A 20,715-nucleotide genomic window follows, 5' to 3' on the forward strand; every position below is an offset into this window, starting at 1 on the left:
TTTAACAATAATGCAATAACAGAAAAGTTGTAACACATTTAAACACACATACACCCCCACTAAAGTATTTTAACCGTTTTTAAAAAAAATTAATCTCCATGTTTTGCATGTTGTTATACCCTCTGTTAATGCTATCATTTTAGCTTTTTGTATGCGGTGGCAATAGTTTCGTCTCTACAGTTTGTTTTAGTAGCTGTCCATGTATCTTGCATTCTGTTCGAGTTTTGCCCATTCTATTTATTCCTAGACAACCCATCTACCCAAAGCATTACCCAAAGGTTTATATTTTATAATTTGGAGGTGCTATTTTTTTTACTATAATTCCAGCACCTGTTTCATACCATGAAAGGCCCCACCAGATTTTGGACATTTAGTACCATTAGAGGAATTTATATTCAAAATGATTTGCTGAGAACCTTATTTCAAAGATTAATCTCAATGTTTTCTATGTTGGTGTAAATCTTCTAGAGTAGGAATACAATTCCATTACAGAAGCCACTGTTATAACTACGTTTTCTTCAGTCATTATAGTACTTACTGTTATAACTACTTTTTTCTTCTGTCACGTACTGTTCTGCGTGTTTGGCCGTGAATAAATGCCCTTGTTATTCTAGATCAGGGATGGGCAAACTTTTTGACTTGCGGGCCACTATGGGTTATAAAATTTGAACAAGGGGCCACAGCAGTACATTGACTGCTGGGCCAAATATAATAAAGCGTTGCTTGTAGTATCCAAACCTCATAGTACAGCAAGCACATGCAAATAAATGTTCAACACGTTTCACTAACATTGAGGACTGCATTTTCCAAATGTACAAGAGAAATAGTAGGCCAAATAGATTAGAATAGAAAACTGTGATCTATCAACCCTGGAGATTGCATCTGTTTTTAATACAATTCAATTGAAGGCACCAAGTAAAACAAATATCAAAATTTATTGAAATCTTGATGAATATAACTTTCAACATTCAAAACATTACTACCCAACAACATAGGCGACTAACCTCAATCCTTTCTGTCCCGCTGCAGTGCGTAATTAAAAGATGCGCCCTTTCAAACTTTCAATTTTTTTATCATAGTAGAAAAACTCGAACTTTCAGTGGGAACAGTGTTGTTGGTAAAAATGAGGAGCTGAGCAGTGTCTTTAATGTCCGTACTTTCATCAAGCGCTAATGAAAATAACTCAAAGGTTGCCGCTTTTTTGTTTAACTCGCTCACTATATCTTCATCAATGAGTTCCACACGGCGAGTTATTGTCCTGCGTGATAAGCTGATTTTTTCGAACTTGCCTTTGCTCTCCGGACACAAAACACCAGCTGTCTCTATCATGCATTCTTTCAAAAACTCGCCTTCGGAGAAAGGCTTGCTAGCCTTTGCCAGTTTGAAGGCCAGCAAAAAGCTTGTCTTTGTGCTTGCCTCTTGAATTGCAGTTTGCCGGTGAAAAAAATTCTGCTGACTCTGCAAATTAGCCACCAATCTCTGAGCAGTAGCCGCTCGTTGTTGTGTTGACTGTTTGCTAGCGTAGTTTGCATGCTTCGTGGCAAAGTGACGGCTGATATTGTACTCTTTGAAAATAGCAATAGTTTCTTGGCATATCAGACATACAGCGGTTGATCGGACTTCAGTGAAGAAATATTTAGTTGTCCACTCTTTATTAAATACACGACACTCACTGTCCACTTTCCTTTTCTTTGGTCCGCTCATTTTTACAGAAGTGCTCAAATGACAATGAGAAAATTAAAGAGGGATAAATAAAGAGAAAGGCGCGACTCAACAAAGGCCTAAATGTCAGCGCGCCATTTATAGGTGAAACACGGTATTGCATGGACAAGATGTAATGAATGATTTATGAAGCATTATTATTTTATTTATTGGACAAGCTCGGCGGGCCGGATTAAATTGTCTAACGGGCCGTATACGGCCCGCGGGCCGTAGTTTGCCCATGTCTGTTCTAGATGAATGTTGTTATCTGTAACAGGCCGTATATGGTCCACGGGTCGAGCTTGAAAAACATGTACACACACACGACCGGAGCCGGGGCGAGTGCGCCAGCGCAACTTCCTTCGGCTGGCTATCCGGTAGGCTAACTCTACGTTCGGTTCGGCCAGTTGCCCCCTCGGCGAGAGGGCCCTCGCCCAGACTTCAGTCGGCTAAACGTCTTTAGGCAAATTGACCGAGTGCCCCAGATTGCCCACCCATGTTGTAGATGTATTGGGAAAATTTCCTGTTTCTCCTTTTTAAGTCAATAATTGCTATTTTTTTCATCCAAAATTATCTTTTTAGTTCAAAAGGTATTTTTTAAATGTAAAAATACATATATAAAATGTTTCTTCATTTTAAAATGAAAAAAAATATTAAAAGATTTTTCTTACTAAGGAAAAAAGCTAAAATAATCATTGTTTTAGCTCTATGACAAACGGAATACCTAATGTATTTAATCCAGTTATTTTTATTAACTTTTAAGATATCTAAGTACTATATCAAAAAAGTTTCTTTCGCTTTATTTTTAACTGTAAACTGTAAGATTTTTAAAATTGTAATATTTACTCTTTCCTTTTTAAATAAAAAACAAAAGGTTAATACATATGATAGATCTAATCTTTACCCTCTTCTGATTAAAAATAAAGTAAATTACAAGCGATACAAAATAATATACAAGAGAATATTTGCTCTTAAGAGGCTCAAAGAGATTTGTACCATTTTTGAATGTACAAAAATGATCTATCTATCAGCACGAAAAGGAGTCCATTCATTTACGAGTTGGAAGACACAAGGGTCCTCGGGATGAAAACGAAACTAGAACGTTGGCTGCGAAAAGAAATGAGTTTTACACCACTGCTCTATCGGCACCAAAAGTAGCAAATGAATGAACTCTTTCAGTGCCATTGACGATTGATAGATGTCCATACATGTGGCTCTTTTCATCCTACTGCTGTAAATTTAATTCATCATTGAAATTAAGTGAATGAACGAATGTTACCGAAGTCAATACATGCCAATAAGTTAAGTTTTTTTTTAAAAAAAATTACTTTATTGAACATTCTATGGCAGGTTTAGGCAAATAATTCCACAAAGGGCCGCAGCGAGTGCAGGTTTTCGTTCCCAGCGATAAGAGGAAACCTTTTCACCAATCCGGTGTCCGACAAGTGCTATCAGTAGGTTTCAGTCAGGTACTTATTGTAACAGAAGAAATCTAATTGGTTAAACTCTGTGTTGGCTCAGTCGGAACAAAAACCCGCACCCACAGCGACCCTTGAGGACCGTATTGCCCACCCCTGTTCTATAGCAACATCAACCATTTGTCTGATTCCTTCAGGAGATCTGGTCAGTCAACATGTTTCAGTGTCTTTCCAACCGTTGTCTGATTATGACTTTGGTAAGAGGTTAGCGTCAATCAAAGACCTTGTAAACAGTGTCCATAGTCACGTTAACCAGTGTCTTTCTCCTTTTTTTCCCAACTCTAACGCACACGCACAAAGCAAAGTAAAACGCAGTAAAACGAGTTGGGTCAACGCTGGCCTGTGTATGCTCGGAACCAGGATGTAACGGAGGCGGCGGCAGATGAGATCATTCCTGCTGTGTTAACAGATGGCTGAGACACCTGTAAGGCGCTTTGGGAAAGATCCATGGGCTGTGGAAAAGACAATGAGGCATTTAGACGTGGCACCGTACCACTGCAAAACCTTCTCGAACCTGTGACGGGATGTCGCAGAAACGAGGACTGGGGACGGTCTCCCAGTCGGTGCCTAGGTCAGTTTCGTCGTCCGTTATTGTTTCGTCACCACTCTCCTCGGCAGGCCCTGAGACCTCAGGCTCCACAAACTCCATGGACTCCTCCAGGTCGGCACTGGCCTTAAACGGTCCTGTCCTGAACGGGATGGCGCCGTGACCATCAACACTCCCGGTCCCGCTCGGCACGGCTTTGGCTCACCTGCCCAAGTTGGCATTATCGGTCGAGACCAGGAACATTATGTTGCGGAGGGTGTGGTGCGGGTGCAGCTTGTCACCGTCGACGTGCTGCACAGATGAACACACACATACAATATAATATATCAAGTAGTGCAGTCACTATAACGCATTAATAGCGGCGTTAATGAAAAATTTAGGTGACGCCGTCACCATTTTTAACTTGCGATAAAATTTTGGCCTTTCCTGCATTTCCCGTTTGGAAATCAAGACAAAGCGAGGCGTTCTGGGAGCGAGATTCCTTCTGTTGATTTGATTCTGGTATAACTTTTTTTTTTCATGGGAATAACGGTAACATTGAGCTTGACAAGCGTTGACTTACCTGGCTGCTTGGTACGACGCATTATTGTTGTTTTTGAGCATCTTCGAATGAAAAACAACACTGTCATCCTTAACCGAGTGGTTTCAACATTTTGGGTTCAGTACATCTGTGTATTTTATATTGTGCATCCAAATAAAAAAAATTCATAAAAATGTCAAAATTCCCGCTGAAACTCTCAAGCGGAAGACAGGGGATAAAAAATGGGGGAAGTCAGGTCACCACAACCCTATTTAGCACCGAAGAAGTGAAATTTTGCTGCAGAAGAATGACGCACCTAATAACAGAAAAGACTGACGTCTTGCTTTTTACTTTTTTGTTAGGATTGGAATTTGCATCGCGCACATCATCTCGTGGGGGAGGACTACACTAAGCCTATTCCAGCTTTGTTTGCATTTCAAATCCCCATTGCCGTCCTGCGCCATCTAAGGCATACAATGAACCACGAGAAGAATAAAAAAACGTAAGAGTGATGTTGTTAAATATGCTGAAGGCAGGCAATAAATATGCCCATGTAGCACGCCATCACGGCATAATTGAATCTACCATGCGTTTACATCTGAGGCCTGGAAAAAAAAATGTTGTGCCCAAAATTAATCTATCTTGCCAAGTGAATAGCTTTTGATTTTGGCTGCAAAAAATGAATTAATTTTAATTTTAGCCATAAAAGCCATAATTGAAAGTCATAATATATTTCAACTCGCGCTCTAAAATTGGACATTTACAGAAGAAAATCGGTGGTTAACTCGCTATGATTAATAAGTATTTTTGTGATAAACTGTATGTGTAGTGCTGTCTTGTCATTAAAAATTTTGAAGAATGCTTCTGTGTCCAAGCGGGCAGGGTTGTAGTCCTAAAGTTCCCATCCCAAATCTAGACGAACATTGCATTTGTTGAATTTGCGATTGTGGATTTACAAGATGAAATCAATTCACCCTGTTGGAATTATATATTAAAATGTTAACTAACGACAATTATGCAACTTACTAATACATTAATGACTAAGCAAATGAAACTAAGGCTGAACCACTATATATGTTTAATAGTGTTTTTACGACTTCACTATGTGGAACACAGCCGCTTGTTAAACCCTGTATGATTTATCGCGTAAATAATGAGCTATCTATACTTTATGGCATAGACGCTGAAGTTACTTTCAGTTTCGTTATCTTAGAATGACCAATGTGAACCCTAGTGTCTCACTCCTTTTTCCAGTTTTGTTTGTGTTACCAGAAGTTATGGCCCTCTCGGCTCAGAGAAAGAGAAGTTACTGCCGACAGACATGAGTTAAAAGGATGACCCATGTGTGGGGTCATAGGGGTTTTTTTCACACACACACTCATACTCAGAGGGACGGAGATCATTGCTATATATGTGCTTTGTAAAATGTATTGAGTTACCTTTCTTCCTCTTGCTTCTGTATGAGGTGTTAGGTCCAGATCGATCTGTTATATAAAGCCACGCCTTTTGAACGAGACTCTGCTGACTTTTTCCATTTATGAATTAAAAGAACTTGTGGAAGTAGAAACAGGCTAATATTGAAATTAGCTAACAGCAACAACAAACTTTCTACTTCAATTGGCGTCACGGACAGGATTCATTGGAGGAGTTGCAGATACGTGAACGGCGATCCAGGCCGGGACAGTGAAAAGGTCGACCACAACAAAAAGGTAAGACACTCCCTGTAACTGAAAATCAGTCAAAAGTGTCAAATTGGCTTATAGTACTTCTTAATTAGAGTACTGCAAAAAAACTCACTGTCCTGCCTTGTGTTGTCTGAAACGGTAGTTCTAAAAGTGTGGCTTTCTTTTCTTATGGGGTTTTTCGCTCTTTGCCCAGCCGTAGAAAGGTTTTTAAGGTTTTGAGAGCTGAACCATTGTTGTCTCTAGGATAACGTTAAAAGCTTGTGTTTACAAACCTGGAACACTCGGTCTTAAAAAACGATAGTTAGGTTTTTTCTTATGGGGTTTATCGCTCTTTGCCCGGCCGTAGAAAGGTTTTTAAGGTTTTGAGAGCTGAACCATTGTTGTCTCTAGGATAACATTAAAAGCTTGTGTTTACAAACCTGGAACACTCGGTCTTAAAAAACGATAGTTAGGTTTTTCTTATGGGGTTTATCGCTCTTTGCCCGGCTGTAGAAAGGTTTTTAAGGTTTAGGGAGCTGAACCATTGTTGTCTCTAGGATAACATTAAAAGCTTGTGTTTACAAACCTGGAACACTCGGTCTTAAAAAACGATAGTTAGGTTTTTTCTTATGGGGTTTATCGCTCTTTGCCCGGCCGTAGAAAGGTTTTTAAGGTTTAGGGAGCTGAACCATTGTTGTCTCTAGGATAACATTAAAAGCTTGTGTTTACAAACCTGGAACACTCGGTCTTAAAAAACGATAGTGAGGTTTTTTCTTATGGGGTTTTTCGCTCTTTGCCCGGCCGTAGAAAGGTTTTTAAGGTTTTGAGAGCTGAACCATTGTTGTCTCTAGGATAACATTAAAAGCTTGTGTTTACAAACCTGGAACACTCGGTCTTAAAAAACGATAGTTAGGTTTTTTCTTATGGGGTTTATCGCTCTTTGCCCGGCCGTAGAAAGGTTTTTAAGGTTTAGGGAGCTGAACCATTGTTGTCTCTAGGATAACATTAAAAGCTTGTGTTTACAAACCTGGAACACTCGGTATTAAAAAACGGTAGTTAGGTTTTTCTTATGGGGTTTATCGCTCTTTGCCCGGCTGTAGAAAGGTTTTTAGGGTTTAGGGAGCTGAACCATTGTTGTCTCTAGGATAACATTAAAAGCTTGTGTTTACAAACCTGGAACACTCGGTCTTAAAAAACGTTCATATTTACTCATATTTGTTGTCTGTGGGATCCCATTTTGTTATATGTTGCCGGTTGTAGTAGTGTGTCATTTTTTGTTTGTGTTTGTGTTTTCTCTTTGTGTTGAGAAAGTAGTGGAAAATCGCCGGATTTTCCTTTGTGTAGATTGAACAACATCATCGTGTTCTCCTTCATATTGCAAAGATAATTACTGTTTTGGTTTGTTTCAGCTAGCGTACTCCTAGGGGCAGCTACACTCCGACCCCGTCCCTGTCGAGAAGAAAGGAAAAGGGAGGGGGGGGGGGCACTGCTGCCTCTGTTTTCCTCTTTGCCCCCTTTTGAGCGAGTGTGAGCCAGTGTGTGTGAACACAGAGAAAGAGGAGAAAAAGGACACTCACTTGAGAACCAACTTACATAAAAAATGGATCAAGGATGGTTTAAAAACTTTAAATTACCGGATTTTGGAAAAATGTACAAATTCCCGGAATCAGTGGATGATCAGCTGAGAATGTGTTTTGTAGAATGTGGAAAGAGTTTGTGTGCAGATTCTAGGGCAAAAGATAAGTTGGTGTGGGAGAAACGGAGAATGATATTGATTTGCAAGAAGCTAAATTGCTGCATGAGGGTAATATGAATGTTGATCTTTGGAAAGCATGTGCTATGGCAGAGGCCCTAGTCACACAACGTATGGACCAAGCGGAGAATGAGAAGGTACTGCAGGAAAAGAAATTGAAAGTCAAAGGAATGTGGGTTAAGGAAAGTTGATCAAAGAAATTAAACAATTAAAGACTGGTAGCTTTTGTGCGTACCCTGGCTCAGCTGTTGGCCTCTGTGGAAAAAATTAAAGGGAACAAAATTACACCCACGCCTCCATAGTTGGGACTTCCCTAAAAAATAAAAAATAAAAACCTAGAGAAATAAATTAATAGCGTACCATTTGACTATTGTTTGAAAAACGTTCAAAACCAAAGCACACGTGAAGAAAAAATGGCCAAGCCGATAGAGACAAAGGAAAAATGGCCGCCAACTGGAATGAAAAAAAAAAAAAAAAAAAGGCCTTTTCCCCTAGCCCATCTCCTACTAACCCATCCCAAAACTCGCCAACATAAAATCTTTGATAGATCCCAGGCCTGCTGAGAGACAGTAGCCCCCACCTATGCCCCCTCGTCGTAAGGACTCGTACCAGGCAACTTTTACAAACTCCAAGGACACAGGGGGGGTGCGTGCGGGGGGGGGGGGCTCCTGGAATGCTTGCCTCGCACCAAGCGATGAAGAAAGGAGGAACAGAGAGAGATAAAGATTTAGAGGCAGAGGAAATCAACAATATTAATGATATCAAACATAAAGACAATGCATAAATGGCCTTTTCCAAATTATTAGGTAAATTACCTGGCAAGTTTAGATAAAATAATTAATTTAGGATAGGCATGATTTCTCTGGGATTGTGTGAGCATCATAGATCATTCAGTGCACGGAATGATGTGTCTCGCTCGCCCATCAACAGATGAGATATGCTTTAGCGCAAGTCATATTAATGACTATTAGAATATAACGGATTGCATAAGCATCAAACAATTCATGTTAACCAAATGACATTAACCTATTTCTTTTGAGAATGATTAGTGATAAAAAATTACAGACCACTGATGTCTGTGAGTGTGAATGGTTGTTTGTCTTTTTGTGTTTTTGGAAAAGGATTTTGCAAATTGGAATCGATTTCTGAAATCGCCAATAAGCCCTTTTCAGGGATGGCAGCGGAGGATTGGAAATTTGAAATCGATTTCTGAAGTCGCCAATAAGCCTTTTTGGATGGCGATGAAAAAATTGTGGAAAATTGTTTAGTCCAAACAAATGTTTTGAAGATAATGCATTGAATTAATTGGAGGAACAAATCTGCAATGTGAAATTTTGGAGCACTGAAATGAAAGAACAAAAGCAGTGCATCATATGAAATTCCAAAGTACCATTGATTTATAGTGATAATGGCATTCAAATTGTGTTAAATATGGAAAGCCTATTTAGTAGACCATACCAAACGCCATTATTCACTTCACGATTGGAGCTGGATGATTAGACTAATCTGGCTATCTGCATAAAAGAAAAACTTTACAGAAACACACTAATTTTGAGTTGGCAGAAGTAGACTGTGCTTCTCAACAGGAAACACGGAAAAGACGCACGAGCAACCCAAAATGAGAACGTCCGTACAACTGTTGCTGACCAAACAGCAGACATGAAAATAGCGGAGGATGCAGATCCATCTTTGCACTGTAAGGAGGTTCTCTCAGTTGAAACGTTTGAGGAGACAGGTAAGATAAGCTTATTGACGCGATCAGACGTAATGGAAAGCATCCAATATTGATTGGAAAGATTATTGCTCGAGGAGCAATGCTATAAACCATAAGGAACTTTTTATATTGGTTTTATTGTCTCCATAAAAAGAGTGAAAGCGTTTCAATTGAGACCAAACCTTCTTACAGACAGTTAATGTGAACAACTAGAAAGAAAATTGATAGAAATGGAACTGGATTTCAATTTTATGCCTGACTATTGAAAAATATTGATTAAGAAAGTTTTATAGGAGATGATTGGCAAACCTCAAAAACAATGCAATGTGACATTTGATAAAAAAGACTACTAGATTGGGATATTTTCAATTTTGAATGACTGAGTTTAATATGCAACGCGATACACATTATTGAATTAATTGGGACTTGATTAGCATGCATTTTATAAGTAATGAAATTTAATTGCTCTAAATGACTCAATTATGCTAAAATTATTAACCTTAACAAACAAGGGGTGGTTACATTTTAGTAGGTTCAATTCTGTTCAGAATTATAAATGTGTGCATTTGTTTCTGAATACTAATTGATTTGAATGTAACAGTTGCAGAGAATGGAAAAGCTGTTTTCCTGAGGAGAGAGCAGCCTGATTTGGTTTTTAGTATTTTTCCTATTATTGGTATGATTAGTTAATTTGTGAAATTGCAAAAAAAAAAAATAATAATAATAATAATTTAAAAAAATATACATATAGATATATACTTATTGATCTTAACAAGGAAGCAGTGATCGAAATAGAATACCAGCTAGCATTTTTAATTTTGACTGATAAGGCATATAGTTAGAAATTAAGTAAGATTGTTATGATTTTTGTTCATTGGGATTTTAAGCCCAACCACATAGCGATAAGTAAATATTAAGCACACGCTGAAGACAACGACAGAATACAGCAGCTAAAACAGCAGCAGAAAACACTTACCAGACAGCATACACAACAACAAAACTGAGTCGATCTAAAAAACGGTGTTAATTGATTTAAAAACATTGCACCATAGAAAGAAAAGATGCATGGATACATGAAGAAGCAGAACAATCTACAGACGGCCTATTCACAGCTAAAGGCCTACCGTGCCTACCAAAGAATTTATTCCAAGATTGAGCCATGGAAGGAGCCATGTCTCAACAAGGGGGAAGATGGACATGGCAGAGCACGTGTTCCATGTCCCAGAGGCCCAAACAAGTGCAGCGGGGAGACAAAGTTGGAACCTTCACGAGTGCGACTGAGGGTAACCCCTAAACACCTGGATGGCCTGACAACAACAATAACAACAACAAGTGCAACGTCCAAAAGACTGTGGGACTTAAAGAGCGCACAAATGGTACAATAAAACCAAGAAACCGATAAACTTGTCAAAGAACATGTAAGCTGCCGTGATCTTTTTGTCTATCCTGCAGGAGGTGGTGAAGTATGGTGACCAGATCCTGATTTGAGTCATAAAAAGGAAATCCTGGTCCTCGCCACGTTGGGAAGGCCCCTTCGTGGTTCAACTCACCACCCCTACCGCAGTAAAGAGAGGTCGACATGGATACACCAATCCCAAGTCAAAGTAGTTCGAGACAACGGTGACTCTGAGTAGACTGGAAATCGGGCGGTTCCAAAACCCTTGTCCGTGAAAAAATCATCTGACGTCTACTCACCTGCCACGAGCACCTTTCACCTAACCTTGACCTCTCATAGTTTTTACACCCCCACACAGAAGCCAAAATGAAAGTCGCTGCCACCCTCATCACTGTGATTGTACTATCAGTGGCAGCCTGAGTGTGGCTGAACGGCCCGCCCCCAGAGAGTCGAGTCGAAAAACGAGACGATACCGTGCTACAGTCCCAGGGAAAAGTAGAAAGCTACAGCACTCAGGTGTTCCTGAAGGTGTACCGGCGGAAGTGGAGCGAGCCTCGTTGGTCTGGTCCATATCGAGTGGTGGAAAGGACTACGCACGCCTACCGGCTGGAAGGCAAAGGAGACACCTGGTTCCACAAGTCGCAGTGCTCACCTGCTCCCGTCGGCCGGCCTCCCCCGGCCCAACAGTCATCGCTTCAGGATGTTCCGTCGGAGGGTTCCAGTTGATCCCGACAACAAGCACCCCCCTTGGGCTACAGCATCCAGACGGAGTCTCAACCCGACCGTGGTCCTGGTCATCGTCGTCTGTACCATAATATTCATAATCCCCTTCATCGTCCTTGGTATGGGTGATGCAGCTTCCGGAGGCGACCCCCAATCATACCTATGGGGAGCACTCCAAGCCAACGGCACCGATAGCGCCAACCCTGTATCCAGTGCGTCGCCATTTCCCGTAGATCCCACAACGCCGCCTCCCATTTCTCCTGGTCCCCACAAGGCCCGTGTGAGGGCCTCCAGTCTCCCTCATGTTGGCTCATCCACCAAACGGAGGCCCAGACGCAACTCTGATTTGCCTTTCAGACTGAACACTGCCGTGGAGCCATCAGCTCCCGTTGGGGCTGCAACGGAAGTCAACTTAAGCTGCGTTCTTTCTCTGTCGAATTAAAATCTCATTCGGGAGTCGACACTTCATGGTGGGATGACACAATGGGCGCATGGTTCGGTAAATTTAAAGGCATTGTCTCATCCGTCTTACTCTCCCTTGCTGTATTCACCGCCATTCTGGTCACGTGTGGTTGTTGTTGTATTCCCTGTTTACGTCGTCTGTCCGAACGTCTAATCTCGACGGCCCTTGAAAAACGTGATCTAGGGCCACCTCCGGCCTATTTGATGTCACTTCTAGTTAACTCTGGTTCATATGTAGGGTCGTGTCCCCCTCCTGTCTCTTCTGACGTCTTAGACGCCCTGGAGTAACTTTGTTGATTTTCCCCTCTCCGCTTGTTTATGTGATCCCAGAACTTTCTGGGATCAAGAGAGGGATTGTTGGAATTATATATTAAAATGTTAACTAACGACAATTATGCAACTTACTAATACATTAATAACTAAGCAAAAGAAACTAAGGCTGAACCACTATATATGTTTAATAGTGTTTTTACGACTTCACTATGTGGAACACAGCCGCTTGTTAAACCCTGTATGATTTATCGCGTAAATAATGAGCTATCTATACTTTATGGCATAGACGCTGAAGTTACTTTCAGTTTCGTTATCTTAGAATGACCAATGTGAACCCTAGTGTCTCACTCCTTTTTCCAGTTTTGTTTGTGTTACCAGAAGTTATGGCCCTCTCGGCTCAGAGAAAGAGAAGTTACTGCCGACAGACATGAGTTAAAAGGATGACCCATGTGTGGGGTCATAGGGTTTTTTTTTCACACACACACTCATACTCAGAGGGACGGAGATCATTGCTATATATGTGCTTTGTAAAATGTATTGAGTTACCTTTCTTCCTCTTGCTTCTGTATGAGGTGTTAGGTCCAGATCGATCTGTTATATAAAGCCACGCCTTTTGAACGAGACTCTGCTGACTTTTTCCATTTATGAATTAAAAGAACTTGTGGAAGTAGAAACAGGCTAATATTGAAATTAGCTAACGGCAACAACAAACTTTCTACTTCAACCCATAAAAGAAAAAAACTATGGGGGACCTTCTGAGGAGCATTTGATGAAACGATACAGGAGACAAACTAACGATCAGTGTTCCCTCTAATTTTTCATATCTGGGCATACAGAGTACATCCCTGAGCACACTGAAGACAAGTGTGCGCAACATCATAATTGCTTGCTATGGGCACACACCAGTATCACATCTGCCATAAGCAGGTGCATGTCTTAGACATGCTGTCTTAGACACACCTGTCAACTTGTAAATTTTTTGATCATTTCAAATTGTATATGTTGTATAAAAACTTTTGTACGTTTTTTTGTAAGACTGATGTATTTCGGCTCTATTCCAGATCGTCATGGTCACTGGTAGCAGACAAAAACGTCATCGTCGACTGCTAAATTGTCATGTTTTAAGCAAGACATGCGCACGCGCATTCCCCTTTCACACCAACCTTTTCACTATATAAATATAACACGTCAACAACCAAGGTAAATGGACAGTCAAGGTGTCATCGTCATACAGCGACATCTCCAGAATCTTGAATTTAGTGAATACTGATTAGGCACCCTGTCCACTTTTGAGAAACATTTCTACTTTTAAGTGCGCCCTATGTGAGTAAATATGTGCCGTGTTGCATTTATATATATTTTTAATCGCTTAATAACGGGAATTGCAATAATTTACAAGGGGAGCAATTGGCCGAAGTTGACGTATGTGTCTATTACCCATAAATGATCTAGTCATAATAAAATTTAAAGATTAATATCTGTGAATAAAACATCTTCATAAACGTCAGTAGAATATGCATAAATCTGTTTTTAACTTACTTTTCACATCTGTCTTTCTCACATCTTATTCTCATTCAAATGACTTTTCTGATGAATGTCCCATTTAAGAGTTATTTATATGCATTTTTTTTCCATCGGAAAACTTGCTTACAACTTTAGCTTTGCTTCATGCTTTGCAGAGCAGACCTTTCTCTCCCAATTTCACCGCTTGTTCTTCTCTTTGCACATACTACAGGCACAAATACATGCAAACCACAGCCATTCCATCTTAAAAGAACTGCATTTCTTTTTACTTTGGCTTGTTGAGTGGCTCTGCCAAAGCCCGGCCATTTTGCCATGATAAAGGGTTGGCTCCATTGAACCGATATTTATATGCTGACCTGCAAAACGTAGGCATAACGCCTAACTAACGCAGCCAATCAATGTCCTTAACATTTACTCATCCCGAGGAAGTAAACAAGTGACGTGAACCGCATCATATCATTGGTTGGACATTAATTAGAATTAATATTCAAATGTACATAATACACACACAACAAAAGCAAACACGCCCAGGCATCACAAACGGAGAAAACGGAAATAAAAATCAAAGCTTACCTGTGAGAAGCAGAGATGCAGCGTGTTGGCGTTAAGCTTGCGGAGGGCGCGTGTGAAGCGGAAGCGACTAAGGTTCTCCCCGCAAAACTCACTGGAGGGAAAAAAGAAAGGATCATAGGTTTCTACTCTTCTATGTGCGCACGGTGGGCTGGCACCTGTTGCATAGTTTTTTGGGGAGGTTGACGTCCAAGATGTGCGACAAGATGGTGAGCAGCTGCGTGGCGTAGCACAGAGCGGCGCTGATGGTATGGGCTGGATTAATGTGGTCCAGTTCTGAAATACACTTTGCTATCAATCAATTCTAGGACTGCTTGGTGCACTTGTACACTTCATTTCGACTCACATTATGAAATTACAAATGTCTGCAATACCATGACAAACGTGAATGAAAGACTGAACAGAAAAAATGAAAATGCAGGCACAAAATACATACAAACTGAACGCACACACACACACACACACACACCAATTACACACAATAGAGAAAGACACCAGGCAAACACATTAAAATTAAAAATACAGTCAAGTCATTTATGGCCCGGTGAATGAGTGGTTAGTGTCTCGGCCTCCCAGCTTTGGGGTCATGGATTCAAATCCACCTGTGTGGAACTGGTAAAGGAAACCCTGCATGGGTTTCCTCCGGGTACTCCGGTTTCCTCCCACATTGCAAAAACCTGGTAGGCTGGTTTAACACTATAAATTCCCTATAAGTATGGGTGTGAGTGTGCATGGTAGTCCATCTCGTAATGCCCTGCCATTGGCTGGCCAATAATTAAGGGTGTTGTCCCCCGCCTCTGGCCTACAGTAAGCTGGGATAGGCTCCAGCATACCTCGCAACCCTAATGAGTATAAAGTGGTTCAGAAAAGAAAAAGTAATTTATCAAAAAACTAATTCCACATTTACACAGACAGGCATAACACAACCATTAATACATTAATACACATAAAACAAACCTTTTAAATACCTCTGCACAAACAGCAGCCTTATTGTAAACTTCCTTTACCAATTTTTACCTATTTAAGGTCAGCCTGTAATTATTTTCTTACTTTATATAAAATAGTTCACCAATTTTCTTCAAATGTTCTAAAAATTCTGGAAAAAAATCTAAATGTTGTTAACTTTGATTAAAATGGTTTAAGTCAAACTTTATTTTATTTTATTTGGAAGGGCCATATTTGAGGTAAATTTACATACTGCATTTACTCCCATATAAGCCGAACCCTTAAAATTGTTGAATTTTACAATTTCTCGCGAATTAGATGATTCACAATTTCCACCTCCATCTTATTGTCACCATAGAAATAGCATGATGTCACCATAGAAATAGCATGATGTCACCATAGAAATAGCATCCCCAAGCTTTCCAAGCATTAGGGTAAATCCATTCAAAACATCCCAGGCGAGTGGCACCCTTTTGATTTGACACGAGAAAAGTTAAGAGAAAAATAATCAATAAAAGCTATCGCACTTAATGCTTGTTTCTTTTGTTGTAGTGTTACATTACCTGCATCTGTCTTTAGCCGTTGCGAAAATAGGACAAGTTTTACCAATGTCTCGGCTTTACCTCTCCCCCGCATTATCTCCCTCCCTCCGATCGTGAAAATGACTTCTAAAGTGTCTTAATTGGAAAGGGGCTACAAAGTGAGACTTACCGGGCCCATGATTAGTCCTTTTCTCATTCATCCAACTGTAGTAGGCGGAGCAATCTCCGTTGCTGGGCAGTGTGACGGCGGGCCCTGTGATGCTGACGCTCGTCTCCCCATTCTGGTCGTCCCATATCCACCGGCCTGACAGGTATGTGGTCCGCCGTGCCTCAGCCAGCTCGCTCACCGTGCTGGACGTCAGTGCTGCTTCGCACTCAGACCCCACGTCAGCGGGGTCCCTGGAGTGGACGAGCCCACCAGGGTCAGATGGTGACGAGTCGGCAGTATTTCTAGCTGCGACTTACCTGCTGCAGGCCTTCTCCTCACGTGTAGGGAAGATGTGTGTGGTCAACTCCACGATATGGTCCCGGCGTGTGGCCGCTAGCTGGGCCAGAAGCTGACGCACCTCCTGGCGGCGGCGCTCCAGCAACTCCCCCAGGCGGTGGTTGTGGCGCTCGATCTTCTCTTGCTTTTGCTGGTGGCGGCCAGCGCGTCGTTGAAGACGCTGACTCTCTTCCTGGGAGCGGAGCAGCAACTCCTTGTCTGATGGATGATATCGGAGTACAGTAATCCCTCGAATATCACAGTTAATGTAGACAACACATGGCCGCTATCAGGGTTATTAGTTTTACATTATTATATATTTGCTTGGAATGAGGAATGCTTTGCTTTACTATTGAACTTTGTTCATTATCATTAGAGGATTACTAGTTTTACATCATTATATATTTGATTGCAATGAAGAATACTTTGCTTTATTATTAAACTTTGCTCATTATCATTAGAGAATTATTAGTTTCATATATATATATATATATATATATATATATATATATATATATATATATATATATATATATATATATATATATATATATATATATATATATATATATATATATATATATATATATATATATATATATATATATATATATATATATATATATATATATATATATATATATATACACACACACACACACACACATATACACACAGTACGGTATGTAATAATAGGGTGACCCTACTTGGCGGTTTTTCGATTATCGGAGCCATGTTTGGTCTACAATATCCACAATATTCGAAGGATAACTCTACAGGAATGTAGTGGGGGAAGCCATGAAAGTGCCACGTGTGTGTTGGTGTCACAGAGGACAGTGTAAGATGGAAAAAGTTAATTTGCTTTGGTGACACCTCATGGGACAAGGCGGAATTGTACTAACTCAGTCATACATCTACTTACGAATGCCTCTAGGTACGAAATTTTCAGGTTACAAAAGCTTTTTATATGCAAATTATTGCCTCGAGATACGCAAAAGATCCAAGTTACGAAATCCCCCAAAAAGTAAGTAAATTTCCTAATCCGTGATTCTATTTAGAAAATATTGTCGCGGATGCATTCATTCTCAAGTTAGAACCTCACTACACTCTACTTGGCTTTCATTGACTGTCTCACAACAACCATTATCCATGTTTCAGAATTCTCTCTTACAACCTCGGCGAAATGTTTCCCTTATTAGTGATAGCAATTCTCCCTATTAAGCGATAAAAACCGCACAAATGCAATGCGGTACATATTACCACATGGACTCATTAGGAACAGGTTCAGTCATTCATTTTCTCAACCACTTTATCCTTACTATAAAAGCAAAAGAAAATACTACAAAATTGCCCGTTTTCTGTCACGTACGGGTCAAAGAGAAATGCACGTGCACATATGTCCCGTCTACCTCGGCTAAATGCTCCTCATACTAACGAGTCCTCTTATTAGGCGATTTAAAAAAACATAGAAATGCAATGTGGCATATATTTACTCACATAGGGCACACGTAAAAGTCTGAAATTCATTACAACGTGGATGGCTTTCTGACGCCGTCGGGTCATAGGGAAATGCGTGTGCACATATCATGCTTCAACACCCTAAAAATGTTGTACCGAGATGCATTCGTAAGTGGAAGTATTATCTCTTTCTAAATGTAGAGTATAAAAACAGCCATCGACTCAAAATTATAATACCGACTCACCACTCTTGACGCCCTCACGTGCACAAATCAGCCCTTGGTTGATTTGCTCCATCTTCATGCGACACCACATCATCTTCCACTTCTGAATACCACATGGACACAAATTACTTTTTTGTCAAACAGAGTGACTTGTCAAACTCACCGTCTCATCCGTCTGCAACTTCCTGTGCATGGCTTGGACCACCCTTTGAAGCACACCGAGGCAATAAATACGTAAGTTTGTCATTAAAGAGTCGAGTAGGGAGAATCTCACCTCTGTAGCAGCTGATCCTTCTCTGCCTTCAGCGTCCTAAGTCTCGCCATCTTGTCTGTGCACCTAAAACATGGAGGCCATGAGACTTCACCCCCCAAACTTGACTTTCAAAATAGAGCATGACTTATTTTGGGAAACCTACGGGTTACCTATGAGATTTTTGCGGCACTCCTGCTGAATGAGAGTCTAAACTTTATTTATCCGGTAATTGGGAAGGAACTGGAATAAGAATTAGCGGGAGCAATGGAATTGCAAAAGGTATCATTAAATAGGCATTTGTTCAATTTACATAGAGCCTTTACTAACAAGTGCTCTCTCAGACAACTGTGGGTAGTAGCTGAATGTTTCCAAAACCAGAACTAATCCTGGACTTCCAAGGGAACAAGGCCGCTCCGTCACCCCTGTATATCAACGGCAAATGTGTGGAGCGAGTGGAGACTTTCAAATTCCTGGGTGTCCAAATCTCTGCTGATCTCACTTGGACGGAAAACACCACAGCACTCGTCAAGAAGGGGCAGCAGGGGCTAATTTCCCTGAGAGTACTTCGGAAAGAGTAACTAAAAACCAACCGTATAGAGAATTTTTAAATCGGTTAATAGGTGGAATTACAATCATTAATAATGGGAGCAATTGGTCGAGGTTGACAGGTATGTAACATTACAAAATAAAATAAACATCCCTATCTTTTCGCAGATACAAGGCATGGGAAGAATTTGGATTTTAAAGTGTGATCCTCAATGTAAGTATCATTTAAACAAAATGGTCATTTTTAAATGAATGTTTTAAGTATATTTAAGCAACTACTATTCGGTTATGTCAAACTCACCCAATGTTAGCTGCAGTGCTGTAGCAGCTAAAGAACGTCAACAAAGTGTGAGCATGGAATGATTTAAACTTGAAATAAACATACGGGAAATGAAATACTCTATAAGTGTGCAATTATTGTACACAAAATTTACAAAAAAAACTTTATTTTTTGTTGGATTGAATTATTATTTTGCTGAATTATATGTTACGGTCAGCTCGTGCATGTCTAGTGAGGTATTTCCAAGTAGATTTGGATGTTTCCCAAAATCTATTTCGTTTTCAAGGGTTACAATGAACAGGGGGAGTTTGTATTCATTAGAATACGTGAATGTAATGGTTAACACGCGAAAAACACGGAGGTCAGGCGCAAATGCTTAACATTATCAGGGAAGTTTACGTTTCTCTCACCTTTCCGTGTTCCTACCGTCCAAGTAAACAAAGTCTCCGGCCTGCACGCAGCGGGCGCACGTCAGCCTTCGGCGGGATGTGCTACAAAGAGGACACCGCTCAACCGCCACGAAAAGACCCTCTGCGTCGTCCACAGACTCCACCATGGCGCCGGCTACCGGCACGGCCTGATGCAGCCGGGACGTCCGTGTCGCCGGGCAAGACGGAACTTGGTCCGTGGCGAAAAGCGGGAGCCCAACTGAGGACGCCATCCTCACGAGATTCACTACTGCTAGCTCGTGTGTATTTTGTTTATCTTTTTACACGACATAACTAGTCGAAGACGCTAACACTCTCGTTTTGTTCATGTTGACGTCAGAAGTAAAAAAAAATGTTCTTTTTGTGACCAGTGGAGAACATTCGGCCTGACTTCCGGTTTTTTTTGCGTTCGTTGACGTCACGATAACTGGGCCGGGCTTCCGCCGAATGTCAACAGTGGCAACGTGTCATTGTTTTCCTCATGTTAGATTTTTTTGTAGGGTTGCTTGACAAACACAGGTTGTTGATTTTTGTCTTTGTTGTTGTTTTTGTGGCCAAAACTTTGGTAACTATTTCCTACCACATTTTCATGCAAAAAAATCACGTTTTAAACAACAACATAAAAGGCTCATTATTTCCAATGATACACACAACGCAACACGTATATTTTGCTTATTAATTTACTCATTGTCACTGATAAACACCACCCAAAAAAATTCCGTTCACTTCAATTAACTCTCACCTCAGACCAACTCAGAACGTTTTCATTTCTTGAGTGGAGTAAAGAAAATGTTATCTGTATCAACAGGAAGAGACACACAAATCCCACAAATTACACAGGAAGTAACTTCAAATCAAGACGACGTAAATAATTTTGATGCCAACATGGGTCATAAGTGACTCAGCTATGTTTTTATTTTCTATATCCCTGCAACAAATTAAATTCAAGATATTCTTCAATTTTTTTATTTCTTCAATTATTCTCTCCTTTCATCTCTTTAAAAAAAAGAGAACACATTCTGATTTACTACCATCAGATTCACGATATGGGTCAAAACTGACCCATAATCGTTTTCTTTGTGATTGTAGGCATGGCTAAATTATGAGATATTTTCATCAATTCCATGGCCAAGTGTGGAATAAATACCTTGATTCTGTTCAACACAAATTATTTATTATTTCTTTCATAATGAACAACCACCACTTTTGTATTTGCCAATCAGATTTGCC

The 20,715-nt window shown here is 40.4% G+C and overlaps 1 protein-coding gene across 2 annotated transcripts; it reads right to left on the minus strand.

Annotated features, from left to right (window-relative positions):
* Positions 1-916: 916 nt before the first annotated feature.
* Positions 917-20,272, minus strand: atg14 (autophagy related 14). 2 transcript variants are annotated; one of them, XM_077730706.1, is made up of 11 exons: positions 20,228-20,272; positions 18,253-18,315; positions 18,142-18,184; positions 18,000-18,081; positions 16,278-16,515; positions 15,982-16,211; positions 14,484-14,601; positions 14,329-14,419; positions 3,932-4,017; positions 3,694-3,868; positions 917-3,631 (listed from the first exon to the last, which is right to left on the minus strand). In XM_077730706.1, exons 2-11 carry the CDS (start codon positions 18,300-18,302, stop codon positions 3,509-3,511), a joined length of 1,236 nt encoding a protein of 411 aa, XP_077586832.1. In that variant the 5' UTR covers positions 18,303-18,315; positions 20,228-20,272; the 3' UTR covers positions 917-3,508. The 2 variants fall into 2 exon arrangements, with proteins under 2 accessions (XP_077586832.1, XP_077586831.1); XM_077730705.1 differs by lacking the exon at positions 20,228-20,272 and adding an exon at positions 19,468-19,928.
* Between the last annotated feature and the right edge of the window lie 443 nt (positions 20,273-20,715).

The sequence above is a fragment of the Stigmatopora nigra genome, chromosome 13 (genome assembly GCF_051989575.1).
Source record: "Stigmatopora nigra isolate UIUO_SnigA chromosome 13, RoL_Snig_1.1, whole genome shotgun sequence".
Classification (NCBI taxonomy): domain Eukaryota; kingdom Metazoa; phylum Chordata; class Actinopteri; order Syngnathiformes; family Syngnathidae; genus Stigmatopora; species Stigmatopora nigra.